Source organism: Lethenteron reissneri, chromosome 43 (genome assembly GCF_015708825.2).
Source record: "Lethenteron reissneri isolate LAM-NWPU_2019-01 chromosome 43, ASM1570882v1, whole genome shotgun sequence".
Taxonomy (NCBI): domain Eukaryota; kingdom Metazoa; phylum Chordata; class Hyperoartia; order Petromyzontiformes; family Petromyzontidae; genus Lethenteron; species Lethenteron reissneri.
Genome location: NC_083821.1, coordinates 2,471,408 through 2,492,366, shown reverse-complemented (window position 1 = coordinate 2,492,366; position 20,959 = coordinate 2,471,408). Strand labels below are relative to the sequence as shown.

Genomic DNA, 20,959 nt, shown 5'->3' with positions numbered 1-20,959 from the left:
AATTCCTCTCGTATAATGTCGTTAGAATAATATACACATAATCAGCTGAGAGCCCGTTGAGCTAGAGTGCTTTTTGTAAAAGAGTGCAGATATGCCGCTGCCGTTGCGACGTCATTCTTGCCGGCAATGTAACGGTCGAAGTTTTGAGTGGGAAAAAATAAAACCTTTGAAACTGACGCGCGCTCTAAACGGCATGCAAATTGGGCACGTAACATTCCAAACGCAACTGCTGCCCTCCACGCCTACCGCGTCCGAAAGCCATCGCTCACGGACACCACGGAGAATGAAAGGCTCATATTCTTAGGTTTTTTTCGGTAAAGTCACGTAGGTAAAAATTAAAATTGATAAAGTAAAATAAAAAATCACGGAGGCAACACAAGCTTTCGTCTTCAGGTGGAACTGTCACAGCGCGATTGTTGTATCAAGTAAGAGTCACAGAAAGGGACTTGATACAGCAATCGTGCTGTGATGGTTCCACCTGAAGACGGAAGCTTGTGTTGCCTCCGAAACATCGTGATTTTTTATTTTACATTTATTAATTTTAATTTTTACCTACGTGACTTTACCGAAAAAACCTAAGAATATGAATCCTTGCAGTCACGAAAGCTTCAAATCTAGAATGAGAAAGGCTCTCTGGCAGTGCGTGCATGTGGATCCGTGGCCACCACCCGGAATAGAAACCGTGGCTGGAACTCAATTCCGCGATTCACAAATAAACCCGAAGGAGGAGGATGATGCGGAGGAGGAGGAGGCATCATCACCGGAGCGGTGATTCATCACTCCGCCGCTAACCCCTGGACGCAATCATCCGGCTCATCAACCGCCTCCGTGTAAAATTATAAAAAAATTGGGTTTTGCCCGTCCTGCGGCCGATGGGCGTCAAAGCGAAACCACCGCACTCGTTACAAAGGGGTCCGGACGCCAGCTCAATGGGGCTTCTCAGCAGCACGGGCGACCCACCCCCCCCGCGCACCGACGACCTAATTGGTTCCATGGACGACGATCGCATGCCGAGCCCGTCGTAAGTCGGGGGTCACCTGTACTTTTGTTTCTGTTGTGGTCAGCGGTGTGGGGGGGGGGGGGGGGCGGGGGGTTGAGGGGGGGGCTCTGGTGGGGGCTATGTACACGGGAGACGTCGGAACGCTGCGTGGAGTAAGGCACTACTACTACTACTACCGCCTTGTTGCACGGTCCACTGGAATAGACAGACTTCACCGGCAGCGAGTGCACTTAATACCTTCCTACCTTTCGTGCGTGGTGTGTCTCTGTGTGTGGGTGCGGGCGCAACCGCTGTGAGCTTAGCCGCCGGCGACCGTGTTGACGTTGCCGTGGCCGGCTGTCTGTGTTCCGCGCCGTAAGACTTAACAAATGAAAGCGGCATGATCTTGTTTCACCGGTTATTTTTTTTTAAACTTACGATCGCACTCCGTGGCGATCGTGAAGCGCTAGAAAGATTTCACTCCGAAGTATCCACGCGCACGTAGAGCGTGGGGAGCGGTCAGCGCACTGCCGTTACGAATCCGGCGACCCCGAGTTCAATTCACGCTCGTAACCAATAACAGCGGCGGGCATCTGAGCCGGTACAGCGTGAAGACTTAGTGATGTATCAGCAGCCGATCATCAATCATCCCCGCCCCGCATCTTCTGCTTTTAATTTAATATTCCCATATAAGCCTCAGCCAGGCGGCAATGACGGTAAAAAACAAAAAGCGATTAGGTTTCATCCTTGTCCAATTTATTATTATTATTAGATACCTCATCGTGTCCCGTACCCCCTGTAAATATTCTTGAGATATGGATGCATTCAGGCGTCACATGGATTAAATCGTTGTTATTGCTGCTGTGTGCAAGCACTTACTGCACGCAACGTGAAGATTAATTTACAAGTGCCTGACAGTCGTTTAAGGCTCCAGTTTTCCCACTCGCTCTCTGGGAAGCAGGCGAGGCAAGCCGTACGTGGTTCCCGCACCGCGGCGGTCATTCAAAAACGGGAATGTCGCGAGGCTCCACGCTCTAGCACATCGCGAGCGAGCGCAACGCGCCGGACAAATCTACGTCATTTATTTTCTTCCTTTCACGGTCATTGAGCACAGGCCCAAAGGTCCAAAGTGCCAACCGGCCAGCAACAAACGCCACGATTAACATTGTAACAGATCAAGAGTTAATACGTTTGTCGAAGCGAGCAAGGTTGTTTACGGGAACCTTGGTAAAACTGACGACGTGGAGGGAAATCCACAGCCGGGCAGTGCGGGGGAAGAAGCAGAAAAAAAAGCGCTGTGACCTGCCGTGTGGTGAGCGGGTGAGGTGGTGAGTGGGTGAGGTGGTGAGTGGGTGAGGTGGTGAGTGGGTGAGTGAGGGGGATGAGCGAGCGCGTTGTTGAGACCTGGAGAGCGGTGGTTCAGCGCAGTGAAGTTCACGGCAACCGTAACCGTGTTCGTAGCGACAGATGAGTGATAGGGAGGACCACCGACCATGGCTCAAGTTGGTGACGGGAGCGAATCGATGAGTGCTGGTTATAATCGGGTCCACGCGACAGTTTGCCCGACCGGCCCAACACGTGACCAAGCGCGCGGGCGACCTGGCGAGGGGACGTCAGTCGGCCGTGAACTCGAACACCTCCTCGCTGACCTGGTGGGGCAAACCGTTGGATGGCTTCTCCCGGCCCTTGAGGAAGTAGGTGATGAGTTCGCCCTTGCCCTTGACGAACACGGCGCCGCGGCGCACGAACCGGAAGCCGTAGTCCTTGAGGACCAGGTACGTCTCCTCCACCACCTGTCGACAGACGATACGAATACTTCACGTTCACCATGCCGGCCCGCTCGTTTGCTCGGCGATCGCAAACGCTCTTGGTCGAGAACGTCGCCACCTCTCCGACGATCCTGCGATGTGCCGCTCTCCGTATGGCTCGTCGGGCCCGTGCCGATTTCACCGCTCCCCCGTCGGTAGTCTCGACCGACACCCCTGCCGTCCCCTCGAGCGACGGGGCGTCTCCCGAGAGAACGCCCGACCGTGTCCACGGAAAAGAGGTCAAATCGGCTCGCGCGCTGGAGCCGGAGCTTTGCACATCGCTCAGCCGCAAGAGATGGCGATGGAGGCCTTCATCCAGCAGTGGATAGATCGCCGCGACGGTGGCTATGAGATGTTAACTATCTCGCCTGGTATGCAGGAGGTCGTGGGTTCGATCCAGACCCTCACGCCTGTAGATTTGGAGTTTGCGTGTCTCTCTCCCCGTGGCCGCGTGGATTTTTCTCCGGGCCCTCCGGTTTTTCCCCTCCACATTTAGAATCAACGTCACGCAATTAGAGTATTCGGGCTGCTATAAATTAACGTGTGATAATGATGACAAGCCAATTGGTTGAGCGATCGTTTGTGACAGCCAGGATCGCTTCTGATTAAAAAAAAAGCTACGTAGAGCTTAGCGGGGCATTTACCTGGTACAAATAAAACATTGTTTGATACTCTTTGGTTCTTTCGGTAAAGTCACGTAGTTAGAAATAAAACAAATCACGACGTTTCGATCGCAACACAAGCGGCCGTCATCAGGAAAAGGGGGGACACTGCTCTTGTCAAAGACGGCGGTCACCACATTGCGCGCTCGCGGGTGCGTTTCTGCGGCCGTCTGGAACGCGCTCCCTTCCGATATTTCTAACTACGTGACTTTACCGAAAGAACCAACGAGTATGGATTCCTGCAGTCACGAAAGCTTCAAATCAAGGTAGTTTAATCGTTTTTAGTTTTACTTGGAAAGCTTGCAGAGCAATGTGTCCCTGCGTGCAACAGAATGGCAGTGCTCGCACTTTCTCACATACTGTGCCGTGAGGTCGTCTCGTCAGGACATTCCGTCAAAAAACCGTCACGTTCCACTTTCCGAGATGAAATCTGGCCGAGCTAAGGCGAGGGTGCCGATGAGCGCAAACCTGCACGTTGCCCAGCTGTCCCGTGGACTCCATGCGGCTCGCCACGTTGACCGTGTTCCCCCAGATGTCGTAGTGAGGCTTGCGGGCGCCGATCACTCCGGCAAGCACCGGACCTTTGTTCAAACCTGCGCAGTCATCGACGCGAAAGAGGTGGTGGGGGCGGGGGGGCAGGCAATTGGGAGTTTATGAGACACGTGCTGATTCTACCACCTCCAACTCTTGCCATTCTGTGAGTACTTTACAAGCTGCATAAAAAAAAATGTTGACAACTCATTAGACGCACGACCATCAGGCAGAAGTGCCCAATCCCAGCAGCATTGGTTCAACACATGCAAACTCTTCAACCGGTTTCAACCTTCAGTGTCTCATCAGCAGTCAGGATTGCTTGCCATAGTTCTAGATTTGAAGCTTTCGTGACTGCAAGGATTCATATTCTTAAGTTTTTTCGGTAAAGTCACGTAGGTAAAAAATTAATAATCACTTGATACAGCTATCATGCTGTGACTGTTCCACCTGAAGACGGAGGCTTGTGTTGCCTCCGAAACGTCGTGATTTATTTTTATTTTTTTATTTTATTAATTTTAATTTTTTTCCTACGTGACTTTACCGAAAAAACCTAAGAATATGAATTGCTTGCCATAGTCTTGGCGAACTGCCCCAGACATTCAAAAGCAAAGCACTGTGACTCGACGGAAGATGCAAGGCGTTGTGACCCCATGCTGCCCATGCTGGCCGTTAACAAACGCGCGCGGGGGGAGGGCCTGCAGCGCTGCACGTTCACAAGAACTCTCGGCCTTATCCAGACCACCAGCTCGAAAGAACTGACCGCCGGCCCAACGGGCGTGTCATCAAAGCGAATGATTCCGCCGCAGCGGGGTTTCCCACGTCGTTCACGGGGCCGAAGGGCCGCGCTACCTATGCGCAGAATGAAGTTGTTGAAGGACTGGCAGTTGATGTTCATGAGCGTCATCTTGAGCGCCAGGCAGAAGTCCGCCAGGTCCGCCACGTGCTGCCACCGCACGCGGGTGCCTGGATCCTGCACGTGCGCACAAAGACAAAGATCCCCCGTACAGCCTGATCAGACTACTGGGCCAAGGGCTGTTACCGGCACGGTACAACGAAGGGGTGGGTGGCCAATCACCACGCCCAGCCTCATTTGTCTCCCGAGCGCTGTTTACACCAAGTGCTCATTTGAGGCTGAGTCGACCTAGGGGAGGCCCAGGACTGGTTCAGATAATCGTCACTGGCGTTGGCAGTAAGTGGCAATGGAGCTCGGGTCACCGGGGTTTGTAAGCGCCAGAGCGCTAACCGCTGCTCCAACGCTCCCCACGCACAGCAAGTTCCAGGCGTGAACTCAAGGCGCCAAAGCAGTCTCATTTGCAAGAGTGAGTGAATGGGTGAGCGGGTGAGTGAGTGAATGGGTGAGTGGGTGAGTGAATGAGTGAATGGGTGAGTGAGTGAATGAGTGAATGGGTGAGTGGGTGAGTGAGTGAATGAGTGAATGGGTGAGTGGGTGAGTGGGTGAGTGAGTGAGTGGGTGAGTGAGTGAATGAATGGGTGAATGGGTGAGTGAGTGAATGAGTGAATGGGTGAGTGGGTGAGTGAGTGAATGAGTGAATGGGTGAGTGGGTGAGTGAGTGAGTGAGTGGGTGAGTGAGTGAATGAATGGGTGAATGGGTGAGTGAGTGAATGAATGAGTGGGTGAGTGAATGAGTGAATGAGTAAGTGAGTGAATGAGTGAATAGGTGAGTGAGTGAATGGGTAAGTGGGTGAGTGAGTGAATGAGTGAATGGGTGAGTGAGTGAATGAATGGGTGAGTGGATGAGTGAGTGAATGAATGGGTGAGTGGGTGAGTGAGTGAATTGGTAAGTGGGTGAGTGAGTGAGTGGGTGAATGATTTGAGCAAGGAAATCACTTTGACTTTATTTGTGGCTGTCCGTGCACGCTGGCACGAAAATCCAGCAATGTCGAGAATCGTTTTTTTTTACGTGTGTACGTGCATGCGTGTGCACGTGCGTGTGTGTGTGCACGTGTGCCCGTGCGTGTGTGTGCGTGTGCCCGTGCGTGCGCGTGTGTGTGTGCATGTGTGTGCACGTGCGTGTGTGTGCGTGTGCCCGTGCGTGCACGTGTGTGTGTGCATGTGCCCGTGCGTGCGCGTGTGTGTGTGCGTGTGTGCGTGTGCACGTGCGTGTGTGTGTGCGTGTGTGTGTGCGTGTGCCCGTGCGTGCGCGTGTGTGTGCGCGTGTGTGCGTCAGCCCTCGCCTTCTCATTGCTGTTGTACTCCACGGTGTTTTCGTTCTCGTTGAGTCCAGACGCCGCCATGTAAGTGCTGCCGATCGTCTTGATCTTTGTGATGCAGCGGAAGCGAGTCTCATCCAGCAGCTGGACCGGCACGGTCCATCACACCCGGTCGGTGGGTGGGGGGGGAGGGTAGGAAGGAGGAGAAGAAGACCAAGGGTGAGGAACCCATCTCCTTACAGAAGGCCGAACTGGACTTTAAAATACCCTTGAAGGGGAGAAAAAACTAAGATGCCCCTTATACTCTTTATTTATTGGGTGCAATTGTGACCAATGGCCATATCCAGCATTAGTACATCAAATTGGCATAATCGCTGCAACTCAAACACTCAAAACGGTGAAGTTAGGAGATGCCCCATGGGTGCGAGCTCGGCACTTGAAGGCCTGAAGACGGGAATCGGTGATCTCACCCACGATGTGTTCATCAGGGAGGTGGCCCCACATGCGGACGGCAGAGTGAAGGAGGCAGCTCGTCTCCAGGGAGAAATGTTCTGGCAACTTTTAATAGGCTGTCGGGCCGAGTTCTGTTAGCGAGCACCTATTAAGGCCGGCGCAGCACACCAAGGGGTGGCCAGCACCCACGCCCGCCCGCCTTTATCTCCCCAATGCTGATGTTTATGCACTGCACCGGGGTACTCGTTTGAGGCTGAACCGACCTAGAGGAGGCCCGGGACCGGTTCAGATATTCGTCAACTGAATTCGCGACCCCGCTCCGCGCTCAGAGGCCCTGGCAGTGACAGAAGTGGCTGACACCCGAGATAAATAACAGAGAACATTGAAAAAAAAACTACGCGTGAAAAGAGACCGCCAAAGAGACTTACATTTAGACAGCCAGAGAGACATGTGGGTGGGCAGGAAGGGAGACAGACGGGCAGATAGAAAGACAGACTTGTGAAGAGCATGAATGGGGCAAGGCATATGGGCATACAGGCAGACGTAGACCCAGACAGACAGAGATAAAAACAGGCAGACAAAAGACAAGAATGCAGGCGGACAGACAAGCAGGGGCTGAAATCTGCCACGGAGACGCAGGCTGCAAGGTAGACAAACGATACAGGCACGCACGCCAAGAGAGACCCACGGGCACACGGGCAGACATGATGCCAGGCGGATACTGTAGATACACGTATGTGTGTGTGCGTATGTGTGTGCGCGAATGTGTGTGTGCGCATGTACGTGTGTATGAGTGTGTGTGCGTGTGTGTGGCCATGTGCGTGCGTGTATGTGTGTACGTGTGGCCGTGTGTGTGTGTGTGTACGTGTGTGAGTACGCGTGTGTACGTGTTTGTGTACTGTGTGTGTACGTGTGTGCGTTATGTATACGTGTGTGTGCGTGCGCGCGTGTGTGTACGTGTTTGTGTACGTGTGTGTGTACGTGTGTGAGTACGTGTGTGTGTGCGCGCGTGCTGGCAGGCCCCGTCGCACCGAGTCGAAGTCGGAGATGATCTCGTTGAGGAAGCGCAGGCACTCGATGCCCCCGTTGTTGATGCCCTCCTCCGTGTAGAAGTCGGAGAAGTTGGCGATGGAGGCGAACATGACGCCCACCTCATCGTACGACTGGCTGTACAGCTCCTGTGGGACAGCGCAAACGAAGCAAATGTCACTTTTAATTTTTCAAACGTCCTTAGGGGCCGTCCATAAATGACGTCACGCACCTAGGAGGTGGGGGGGGGTCAGACATTTGTGACGATGTGTGACGAGGTGGGGGAGGGTTGAGAAATGTGACGTCACGTAAAAATGCGCAATTTTAAATAAATAGACAACACGTTCTACTTAATTAAATAGGCTTTTTAATAAACGTTTTCTCCTGCAACATCAGAGTGCAGCGCCACATTAAATACGCACGACAATGACAATAGACAATAGTTTAAAGTGATTTGAAAGGACCAAGAAGATGAATCCCTGCAGTCACGAAAGCTTTAAATCGAGATTTGAAGCATGTTTTATTTTTTTTGGGGGGAGCAGAGCTTTGTGACGTCATATTTGAGGGGGGGGGGTCTGACATTTTGTGACGCCGTGTGACGATAGGGGTGGGTCAAAAATCGTCCAAAATCGCGTGACGTCATTTATGGACGGCCCCTTAACCGCGAGCCGGACCGTGACGGCACTGACCGAGGTCCGCTGGGCAGCGCGTGTGCATCACCCACGTGCGCACACGCAGCCCGTGACACGGTGGGTCCCATCGCGCTCCACGCAGCAGATTACGAAACAGGGGGATGAATGAGCTTTGTTGTACGGAGCAATGGTCAACAGAAGAAGCCGGACGCTGGAGTGAGAGGCGTCGGCGGCCGGGGAGACCTTCATCTAGCAGTGGATCGACCACGGCCGATGATGACGACGTTGCCACTCATAGACTCAACACTGCCACCCATAGACTCAACACTCCACCCATAGACTCAACACTCCACCCATAGACTCAACACTGCCCATAGACTCAACACTGCCACCCATAGACTCAACACTGCCACCCATAGACTCAACACTGCCCAAAGACTCAACACTGCCCATACACTCAACACTGCCACCCATAGACTCAACACTGCCACCCATAGACTCAACACTGCACCATAGACCCAACACTGCCACCCATAGACTCAACACTGCCACCCATAGACTCAACACTGCCCATAGACTCAACACTGCCACCCATAGACTCAACACTGCCCATCGACTCAACACTGCTATCCATAGACTCAACACTGCCCATAGACTCAACACTGCCACCCATAGACTCAACAATGCCCATAGACTCAACACTGCCCATAGACTCAATACTGCACATAAACTCAACACTGCCCATAGACTAAATACTGCCCATATACTCAACACTGCCCATAGACTCAACACTGCCCAAAGACTCAACACTGCCACCCATAGACTCAACACTGCCCATAGACTCAACACTGCTACCCATAGACTCAACACTGCCACCCATAGACTCAACACTGCCCAAAGACTCAACATTGCCACCCATAGACTCAACACTGCACCATCGACTCAACACTGCCCATAGACTCAACACTGCCCATGGACTCAACACTGCCACCCATAGACTCAACACTGCCACCCATAGACTCAACACTGCCCAAAGACTCAACACTGCCACCCAAAGACTCAACACTGCACCATAGACTCAACACTGCCCATAGACTCAACACTGCCCAAAGACTCAACACTGCCCAAAGACTCAACACTGCCACCCATAGATTCAACACTGCACCATAGACTCAACACTGCCCATAGACTCAACACTGCCCATAGATTCAACACTGCCCATAGACTCAACACTGCCCATAGACTCAACACTGCACCTCCGATTAGCACGGTCGGTGCGAGAGGGAAACTGTTGATGTACGTACACACCTCCTGCAGCCACGATGTGCCGCCGCAACCTGGCCCAGCGAGGCCTAACGAAGACGGTGACTAATTATAGAGAGGTGGGGGGGGGCAACGTCGGCACGGTAACGGTGCCCCCCCCCTCCCTTGGGGACGGGAGCGACAGCCGGGAGCCTCGGATGAGGCACGTGGCCAACCGATGAGCACGGTCGGCTACGCGCGGTGCGAAAAAAGTTCATCATCATTCGTATGTACGACAGCCGCGGGTCAAAGGTCAGGGGGCACGGTTGGCACCTGGCAGAAATTTCGTACGGGCTCAGCACCGACGACGAGACCCCGGCTGGCGCTGGGCAAGGGTTGTCGGTGCTGAGGCACACGCGGTATCCGCTCTCTCCTCCACGTTTCCCTTCCCCTTGGTCGCCAACCCCCCCCCCCCCCACCCGCTTTTACCCTCCTCTCGTTTTTTGTTTCATTTTTTTGCGGAGACCAAATCACACCGGCGATGCACGTGGTGAGATGTTAACTACCTCGCCTGGTATACAGGAGGTCGTGGGTTCTTTACCGACCGTGACGCCTGCTGTATATTTCGAGTCTGCATGTCTCTCTCTCTCTCCCCGTGGTCGCGTGGATTTTTTTTCCGGGTCCTCCAGTTTTTCCCTCCACATTTAGAATCAACATCACACGTTCAGAGTATTTGGCTGCAATACATTTCCACGTGAGAGATAAGCCACTTCGTTGGGCTATCACTTGTGGCCAGGTTGCTTCTGAAAAAGAGGTAAGCAGCTCAGTGGGCCTTACTTCGTAAACGAAAAAAATAGTTCACAGTTTAGTTTTATATGATTCAAAACGTTTGTTGCTGTTATTGTTGTTAATATCGCGATCATTATCTGTGCCCCCCCCCCTGGCCCCCCCGGCCCGGGTCCCGCAGTCCATTCTCACGTCGTCGCGCTTGTCGGGGCTGAGGAAGTGGGCGGCCACGTGGTCGGGCAGGATGTTGGCCACCAGGGCGTCGTTGTACCTCCTCATCGTCCCCACCTCCTCCTTCTGCGCCGCCAGGTCCAGCTTCCACAGGAAGAGAGTGCGGGCCGTCTGTTCGACCTAGGCGGAAAGCCAAATGGTCAGTTCGGTCAGATCGTCGGTCAGTCGGTTGGTCAATCGGAACAACCGTTCGGTCATTGAGCGAAAAAGTCAATCAAATAGTCGCCGAACCAGCAATTGGTCAATAGTTACATCAGTTATTAATGAAATGGTGAATTGACCAATCAAATGGTTAATTGACCAATCGGTCAATCAGTCAACGGGTAAATGAAATGGTCAATGAATCAGTCAATTGGGCAATGGGGCAATTAGTCAAGGACCGGTTCATGGTCAGGAAACCAAATCAGGTCACCGGATTGATAGCACAGTGCACTAATCGCTGCACCACCACTCCACCCCGTGCCAAATGCAATTAGCCTCGATACTAAATGCGAATTGCATTCGTGTGGAGTTTGTGCCTGGGGGAAGTGTTTTGCAGATGATCAATTGGGTTAACTCGCGAGCTAGTGAAGCATATGCTCAATTAATCAATCAATTTGCCAATCAGACAAAAGGTCAACTAGGTCAGAGAGCCAGTAAGTGAATGAAATGCAATCATCTCACCAGTCAATCGGTTGACTGGTCAATCGGTAAATATGTAAACAAGCTAATCCAGCGACTGACTTAACATTGTCGACATCGAATGCCCTTCAATTGTGACGAGGTGGGGGGGGGGCACGGATTCGGCGGCGTCTCAAAGGAGGCGCGGGGGGCACCAACGCCGGCGTTGTTGCACGCGACGGGAGGGGCGGCGAGGACTCGTCGAGACTCGCCACGTGTAGCGAGGGAAACCTCGGCGGCCAGTCACGTGGGAACGGTGTCAAAAAACAAGTAAAAGGTGCAGCCCTGCAATCGCTGGCTCAGGCCGCTGCAGGCTGTAGTTGGGCCTCCACTAGAGGGAGCTCTGGAGCGGCCCCGTCGAAGGGGGAATGTTGGCCTACTCTTTCACGCTGGCCTCACGTCTTGGAAGAGGTACCCACAATTTACTCCACCACCATACGCGACCTGCCAATCATAGACTGACTGTGATGACACCCATCTCCACTGCTGGAGTGGACAGTGGCGGTGGCGGTGTTTGAGACACTCGCACCGTTGTTTCAGCTCTGCCACGCCGGGAGATCAAACCGGCGGCCTCCGGATTGCAACTCCAGTGCGGCTGTGCACTGCACCACGGCGGCTATCGCTCTTGAAGTGCAGCCGTTCATTCATGACTCTTGACCGGTGACCAACGTTATTGACTTGCCCGGTTTACTGAACGTCGGCAGCGGCCACGTTTCGGTCTACGCAAGCGGCCCTCGAACCCACTGCACCGGCCCTGCGGGTGGCGGAGACAACCATAAGCACGGCGCTGCCGCCACGCCGCGGGGAGGGGGGTGTTTTGGAAAAGAAGAAACGCAATCGCCAGCGAAACGGCAATTAGCCGCGCGGGCAGCGCAGAGACGGGGAGGAGGAGACGTTCGAATCGCCGAAACCGTGAAGACATCAGTGCGACCGGCGCCTCTGGCTGCCCCCCTGCTGCGGAGTGAAATGTTTGTGAAAATGAATTTGGACGGATTCACGGGAACTTGCGGGCCTCTGGACGGGCCCCTGGATGGGCCCCCTGTACGGGCCCCCCAGACGGGCCTCCCGGACGGGCCGATCGAACTCCGGGGAGACGTCGTCACCAATCGGCGTGGCGCCGACACCCACTGCACGAAGCAACAGCTGCCGTTCTCTCCCCGGCTGAAGAGAAACTCCAACTACTTCGCGTGGGACGCAGGAGGTCGCGGGTTCGATCCCGACCCTGACACCCGTAGATTTGGAGTTTGCGGTGTCTCTCTCTCTCCACGCGGTCGCGTGGATTTTTCTCCGGGTCCTCCGGTTCTTCCTTCCACATTTTTAAACATGCATTTCGAGTGCTTGGCTACTATACATTTCCACGTGATAAGCCACTTTGTTGAGGTATCATTTGTGGCCAGGTCGTTTCTGAAAAAACAAGTTAATACCGTAGTGGGATTTGCCTGGTAGTATGGGGATGGTTTAGTTGTATTTGTTTGGGTGATATGTTTTCCTTTCCTGTACTTTGCACTGCTATCGTGTGTTTGTCTTGTTTGTTTTGGTAACGTTCTTACCCGCTCCTACGGGACATCTGAGAAAAAGAGCTTTGCAGCTCATCGGATTCCTCCGGTAAAAATATTCTTATTCTGAAAAAATATTGTCCAGGCAAAACAAAAAGTAACGCGCGCACTGGTATGATTTTTTTTGTTACAAAGTGTTATTATAAAATGTAATAAAAAAAATTAGGGGGTTAGAGGTCGGTTAGAGGTCACTTACGTGCCGGTTAAAGAAGTGAAAGCAGAGCAGCACGAGCAGCAGCGTGACGCACGACGAGTATTTGGTTGGGACCAAGTCGAGTCTGCACGGGCGGAAAAAACAACAAAAATACAGCCCACTGGCATCGATCAGGGAGAGTAATAATAACGATGTAACTTGTAGCTCTGTGTAACGACGACCGGCACACGTTCTCTTTACTTCGAGCCTCCGTAGTTGGACCCTTTGCTCCAACAGCTCCCAGGTCAACCAATGCTGATTCCCGCAACCCTGAACGTATGCTGGTGGTGGTGGGTGAATGAAGATAAAGCCCCGAGCCTGTCTCAAAACCCGCCCGCCAGCCCGTCGGAGCTCACCGGTCACGCTCGCTGTCGTGCGCGTCGAACAGCGAGCCCCACGCGGCGAGGTGCAGGGCGGTCCAGCTCCCCGTGGCGGCCACCATGAGCGCCAGCTTGAGCAGGTGGTCGGCCTGCACCAGCATGGCGGCCGCCACCAGCGCCAGCACGCCGGCCGTGGTGTGGTAGGCCGGCTGCCCGCCGCAGCTCAGGTAGCCCTGCGTCACCCACGACGCGTTGCCCGTGCCCGCGTAGCAGGACAGCTGTCCCGGGGGTGGGCGGGGGGGTAGACGGTGGGTGGATAGATATTAAACATCCTGCAGTGGATCGGGCGTGGCTGATGATGGCGGTGGCTGGTACATCAACATTCAGCACAGATTTTGACATCCTGCAATGGATCAAGCGTGGTTGATGATGGTGGTGGCTGGTACATCAACACTCGGCACAGATTTTGACATCCTGCAATGGATCAAGCGTGGTTGATGATGGTGGTGGCTGGTACATCAACACTCGGCACAGATTTTGACATCCTGCAATGGATCAAGCGTGGTTGATGATGGTGGTGGCTGGTACATCAACACTCGGGACAGATTTTGACATCCTGCAATGGATCAAGCGTGGTTGATGATGGTGGTGGCTGGTACATCAACACTCGGCACAGATTTTGACATCCTGCAGTGGATCAAGCGTGGTTGATGATGGTGGTGGCTGGTACATCAACACTCGGCACAGATTTTGACATCCTGCAATGGATCAAGCGTGGCTGATGATGGTGGTGGCTGGTACATCAACACTCAGCACAGATTTTGACATCCTGCAATGGATCAAGCGTGGTTGATGATGGTGGTGGCTGGTACATCAACACTCAGCACAGATTTTTACATCCTGCAATGGATCAAGCGTGGTTGAGGATGGTGGTGGCTGGTACATCAACACTCAGTACACATTTGACAACCAGCAGTGGATCAAGCATAGCTGATGGTGGATAGTACATGAACACTCAGCACGCGTTGTTATGAATTCTAACAGTATCACAGCCCGAGTCAAACCGCAACCATCAATATGAAATAAAACATTATAATCATTATCCATTTAACTAGTATCATTATAACCACCGCGGTTAAGATAATAATTACGATAAATCGGCTTCCACGTTGATAATAACTCAACGACTGCCATCATAAATCGGTGTCAAATCCCTGAATCACTCCACGAGTGAAATTTTCAACGTTGCTTGGCAGCGCTGCCATTAAGCAGCGTCAATTAAAAAAAACACACCGCTGCAGCCACCTTCAGATTGTACAACTCTTAGATTCCAAAAACCAAAAAAACCCCCAACACTTCAGTGGCACAAGCAACGAGCGCCAAGACAAACAACAACCGCCACCACACCTGCGATCATTCGGAAGCGACAACTGTACAGAACGGGGGCAAATCAATCCCTGTTTAGCGTCGATTTTTGGCTCTCTGTGGCTCATTAGCGGGAGCGCTAATGAGCACCCAGGCGGCCTCATTTAATATCCAGTCGAGGGGAATGGGAGGGGGCCTTGTGGAAGGTTCTGTCTCGTCGGAAGGTGAATGGCCTCGGTCTCTGGGACGACCAAGCGGCCAATCGGAGCAAAGTTTTCAAGGCCACGCCTGCCGGCATTTTGACGTCATTGACGTCCGCAGGGTGCACCCCGCCCCCCCAACTCAGTCGGTTAAAATGGCCGCCTCCGTTTTTTTGGCGGCGGCGTCGAAATAACGACGGTGGCAGGCGGCAAGGACAACGACGACGACAACGTTGGTGGCGATGACTACGACGATGGTGGTCGCGGAATTCGTAGGCCGGGGGTGCTTAACACCGCGCCGTAATCCAATTCAAGTTCAAGTTCATTTATTCATTGCGGAGTAACAAGCGTGAGCGCTTAAGTGGCTTACGTTGGGCAATAGTCACATGACCCCGGTGATTTGATCATTATAATCTGGTAAAGTGCACGTGCCGTTGTGTACGTGCGTACGTAGCGGTTCGCGCTACGCTGCACCCAGAACCCGGTAACACCGGTGACGATTATCTGACCCGGTCCTGGGCATCCACTAAGTCGACTCAGCCTCAAATGAGTACCTGGTGCGGTGTGTAAACATCGCCACTGGGGAGACAAAGGCGGCCGGGCGTGGTGCTGGCCACCCACCCCCTCGTGTGCCCTGCCGGCTTTCATAGGTGCTGCTCGTTAACAGCATTTGCCCTATAGCCTGTCGGGGATCTTGCATGCCTCCGATCCCACCGCTTTGCATGAGACTGTTTGGTGGATCACGGAAATTTGTCACATTCTCAAACCTCTTGGGCTGAGAGGTGGCCAGATGATGGCAGAGCGGCGAGTGGGTTCACAGAACCCATCTCCACCGGCCCTTGAGTGTAAATCCCCATTCATGCGTGGGATCTCTCACGTTACTCCGCTGTGCTTCCACGCAATGCAAAACGCTCCCAAGACACGAACTGGCCGGTCATTCCGATTGAAGACCCGACTGAAAAAGAGCCTTCGAACATTATCGCCGAGGTGCGCAGTGCAGTTGCACGGGCCTGCGCCCTCCGCAATTCGACAGCCACGCCACCACGAGGCCCAACAACTGTCACGATAAAACAAAATTCCAGCCATTACCCGAACGAGCGAGGACCTTTAACACCCCACCACCATCACTACCACCATCATCATCCCCCTTGCCCCCAAGAGCCGTCAAATTAAAACGTCACGGCCGGAGAGTTGAGAGTTTGACACGGCCGTCACCACTGCGGAGGCGAGACGCGTAGCCTGACGCAGGGCGCCCCCCCCCCCTCACCCCCCCCCCCGCGCTCTCCCCCACGGCGGACTCGTAAAAATAGCGAGCTCGCCCCGGCGTTCGCCGTCGAGTGTGCAGGCGGTGCAACCAACTGCACGCGGAAGTCAGCCTACAAACGAAGAGAGGGTAACTGGACGGGGCGGGCGGGGGGGGGGGGTTACACCGGAGCCCACGCCACGCACGCTACGCCACTGCCTAAGTAGCCCGGTGGCTTGGCGGACTGAGTCGCCGCTGCTGAGGTCGTGGGTTCAAATCCAGGTTTCGGGCGCCCATGATGAACACCGGGGTTTCGAGTGTCACGAGTTAATGCTTGCGGCCCGGTCGCTAAATGGCTGAATTTGTTGGGCACTTAAATTGGCAAAATTTCAGCTCTGAAAGTGAAAAAACATCGGCCCGACTGTCACGTGGCGAGCATCGCTCCGAGTGGGTGGGAACGTGCTGCCCCCCTTCTGTGTGGACCACAGACCCCTTGAAGGCATCTCAGATGTAGCTCTGTGATGTCCGCTTCTGTGTAGAAATAAACTAAACTATAAACTAAACATTTTTTATTTTACCGGATATAAGGCCACACTGAGCTATGTAGCTCCTTTTCAGAAGCGACCTGGCCACAGATGATAGCTCAGCTAAGTGGCTTATCATGTAGACATTTATAGCAGCCAAATACTCGAAACGCGTGATGTTGATTCTGAATGTGGAGCGAAAAGCCGGAGGATGCAGCCACGCGGAGAACACGCACACTCCAAATATACAGCAGGCGTCAAGGTGAGGATCGAACCCACGACATCCTGTATAGCAGGCGAGGTAGTTAACATTTCGCCACCGCGGCACCCGAAGCTTAATAGGTCGGAAGGGTTGCACTGATCTGCGAGAAATCCCATGACATGGCATCGATGGCACAACAACAGCTTAACATCGGGGAAGAAGATAAATATATTATTTAAGTCCGTTACGTTTGGCACAACATTGTGGGGAAAACAAGATCACGCTAAGCCGCCGGAGATGAAGGGGAAATTATTCGGTTGAGCGGGCGCGATGAGACGGAGCCAGGAGGCCTCGCTAATGAAACGGTGCGAACTTAACCGCTGGGCGTTGGCTCCGGGTCGTTAGCGAGGTTTGATTTTTTTTCCCCCGTAAGAAATACAAGCGGGTGAGCACGGGCGATATCGATCGCGGTCTCAGCTGGCGAGCGTCGCGGATCGTTGCGCGATACCGGCCATGCGAGAGCTTAGATAACGATGGCGGCAAAGTGTTACTCACGGACACAAGATCACCCGGGTTTCCAGTTCACAGTTTTATCCAAATAAAATCCAATTTATCGGCACGACGGTTCTTTCGACGGCTCTTCCGGTCGAACCGCTCGCTGTTCTTCGGCAAGACGTCCGACGTCTCGCCCCATGCACGCCGGGAGCTCCCTCGTCGGGAAACTGAAGGAGCCGCTTCCGGCACGTGGGAGCCAAACGTCGGACATTTGGGAGCCGTCGGAGGAGTAGCAGAACGTTACCGACGCTCGCCTGTAGCTTTATAACGTGACCGTTGAAAAGCCGACAGGGCAGCGGCCGTGAGAGTTTACCGCGTGCGACGAATCGGCGTGTTGGGGGCGAGGGGGTGGGATGTGACGCACGCACGCACTCACCATGTTCGCGATCTCCACCACGATGAGCACCAGCACGGCGGTGACGGCGCACGAGTTGCGCGCCCACCGCGTCGAGTCGACCCACGCCGACAGCCGCGCCAGCTTCCTCTTGAAGAGCTGCGCACTCGCGCGGGGGGGACGGGGGCGGGGGGGGGACAGGCGGAATGAGGGGGGGCAGAACAGGTGGAACGAGCGGATTGGGGGGACGGGCAGAATGGGGGGACGGGTGGACGCGCGTCAACGCGGTGCAAGACAACCGTCGGTTCTCAAATTCAGCGGTTCGCGTCCGGTCGTGCGTGCTCGAGGTGGCCGTGTGGCTCGTCAGGGGTCAGAGGGCAGCGGAGTCCTCGAGATGACGTGGTGGCGGAGGTTACCCTGTTCAGCATACAACGGGGATGTTTTTTGGAGGAGCCCCTGAACATTTCAAAGTTGTGAAGATTTGGAAATCGCACTCTGGAAGCTCAAGAAATGGAACAGTGTGCGGAGTTCTAGTTCATTTATTAGGTATAGCCGTGTGAGCCACTCGGCTCTTTAATCGGATGCAACCGCAACAAACAGAAAACAAAAACATGAACAAGAAAACATCGTAAAGTGACTAAGTGCAAACAGAAAATCCAAGAAAAGACAGCAAAATATTGCAGAAAAAGCACCGTACACCAACACTGTGTGCAAAAATCCCAGTGGGATGGAAGTCAAACAACAACAACCACAAGACAACTTAGATTAAGGCCATCAGTCTAACTCTGTACTACAACAAACAAACATGGCCAAACCAAAAAACTTTTCGAAAATCACCAAAATAAAGCCATGAAAGCTATGAAACAGTGAGCAGCCTAGGACCTAATATACAATCATCGCTGATGTTAGCCATGGCCAGGAACCAAACTCGGGACACCAGGTTCGTAGTGCAGTGCAATAACGACGACGCGAACACCACAGAAAATAAGCAGACATTTACGCCTACACATGCACCACCCACAACAAATACAAAGATCCCCGTGTAGACTTCACAGACTGTTGGGGCAAGTGCTGTTAGCGAGTAGCGCCTATGAAGGCTGGCACGGCACACGGGGGGGGGGGGGGGGGGAGAGTGGCCAGCAACACGCCCGACCGCCTTTGTCTCCCCAGTGGAGATGTTTACACACCGCACCAGGTACTCATTTGAAGCTGACTCGACCTAGGGGAGGCCCAGGGCCGGTTCAGATAATCGCCACTGATTTTGACCGTGAGCGGGTATTGAACCCGCGTCACCAGCTTCGTAGCGCAGCACGCTAACCGCTCCACTACCGCTCCCCATCCATACACACACGCACACACGTACACACGCACCACCCAGACACACAAGAACAAAGATCCCCCGTATAACGTTCACAGATTATCAGGGCAAGTGCCGTTCGCGGGCACCTATGAAGGCCGGCACGTCGCACGGGGGAGTGGGTGGCCACCACAATGCCCATCCGCCGTTTGCATACAAGGCTGAGTCGACCTAGGGGAAGCCCAGGACTGGTTCAGACATTCACCACTATTTTTGGTCGGGCGAGGGAATCCAACTCAGGTCATGGGGGTTCACAGCACAGTGAGCCAACCACTGTACCACCACTCTCCATAGCCACACACACGTACACGAACACACACACGTGCTAAATATAAAGCGATGCAGGGAGGCGTTATACACAGGCAAGGCGCTCGACACATCGTCCCAGCGGTGCCTCGCGTCTGTACACACATTTTCCATCGGTCCTCAACTGAAAAGACGCCTCCGCTGGGAGGGCAGAGCGGACCGAGGGACACCGAGAGCTACCACGCTAAACCCACCTTTCCCAGATTTCGTATTAACAATGATAATGATAAGCAAGTCATCATTTGTTGTTGTATCGGGCGCCCAATCCGCTGGCGGCGTCCTCAGTGCGCTTGACACGTGACGCGCGGCACGCAGCAGCGCCCCCATCTCAAAGGGCCCCCCCCGCCCCCCAGTGGCAGCTGTCTCTGCGCGGCACGAGGCAGGTTCACCGGGCGCTGCGGCTCGCGTAGCGGAGGACACCAGATCGGCGGCTCCAAACCGACACTTGGGGGGTGGGGGGGTGGCAAGCTGCTCACCTTGGGAAAGACGGCGGCGAGTAGCAGCGCCGTCAGCGACACCAGCACCGTCTCCCCCAGCACGAAGGTGCACGTAGTTGGCGATCAGCCTTCAAACGTACGGGGGGGGGGGGGTCATCGGAGGTGAGGGAGAGGCTGCGTGTGTGCGCCGTACGTAGCCAACCTCGCTAATCGGCGGTGCAGTGGGGGGGGGGGGGGGAGGGAAGGACAACAAACTAAACACAAAAGAGCAGTTCTAAAGAAATTAGTTTTCAAAGTAGATTCAAAAGCGCACGGCTCCAGTGGCTCTCCTAAGGGTGCTCCGGACGGCCGCGGAAGTGCATCTGGCAGCAGTGCGATGCGGTGACCGTCTTTGATTGGGGATAGGCAGGTAGGCAGGGGCCCCCAAGGGTGAGGTCACCCGGTTTTTAGGCCAAATAAATGTCAATTTAACACGTAGCAGGCTTTCGCGACCAATATTATTCATAATATAGGGTTTTGGGTCAGATCGCGTTATTTATAAATGTGTCGTAACCCTCCACCACCCGACACGGCCAAACAGTAAAAAATAAATGTGTCTGAGAGTCCGTGGAAGATGAAAGATACAAGCCACAGTCGTGTGATTGTGACTATGCCTCCCAAGCTACGGGGACATATAGTAAAGCCATAGACACATACAGAGACTAATCTAGATACACAGAGACCCATGGAGATGCACTAAACAGAAGCCACAGTGCAACTGTGGCCATTCAACCCAAGCCACGAACCGCACAGTAAACCCACCGTGGGTCTGTTCTCCTTCAACAGAGGAGGAGGAACAGCGACACGACACGAACTCGCTCTCTCTGCTGCTGAAGCCCTCTCGTTGTGGCAGGCAGCAGACCTCGGCATTAGCATCGAGCTGCTGAAGAACGCATTGCTGCTGCTGCCATCACGGGACAGTGCTGGCAGATCCCCCGCCCCTTGAGACCCCGAACATTGTTCAGGTTTTTATATTTACCCCCAATTTTATTATTATTATTAATTACTGTAGGACCATGGTTGAAAGTCTTAAAATTTTGGGATGGGCCCCCTCCCTCCCTCCACCCCCCCGACCCCCTCCCGACCCCCTCCCCCAACCCCCTTTCTTTGGGAAGTTTCTAAATCTGCCTCTCCGCCTCT

The 20,959-nt window shown here is 53.8% G+C and overlaps 1 protein-coding gene across 1 annotated transcript in view; it reads right to left on the bottom strand.

Moving 5' to 3' along the window:
- Nucleotides 1-1,495: 1,495 nt before the first annotated feature.
- The window catches only part of LOC133353274 (adenylate cyclase type 3-like), a 40,130-nt gene continuing 20,666 nt past the window's right edge, over nucleotides 1,496-20,959 (bottom strand). Inside the window, 8 exon segments of the mRNA XM_061569383.1 lie at nucleotides 1,496-2,772; nucleotides 3,918-4,042; nucleotides 4,833-4,953; nucleotides 6,180-6,299; nucleotides 10,490-10,648; nucleotides 17,723-17,839; nucleotides 19,820-19,888; nucleotides 19,890-19,908. Coding sequence (XP_061425367.1) covers nucleotides 2,593-2,772; nucleotides 3,918-4,042; nucleotides 4,833-4,953; nucleotides 6,180-6,299; nucleotides 10,490-10,648; nucleotides 17,723-17,839; nucleotides 19,820-19,888; nucleotides 19,890-19,908 — 910 coding nt within the window. The 3' untranslated portion in view covers nucleotides 1,496-2,592.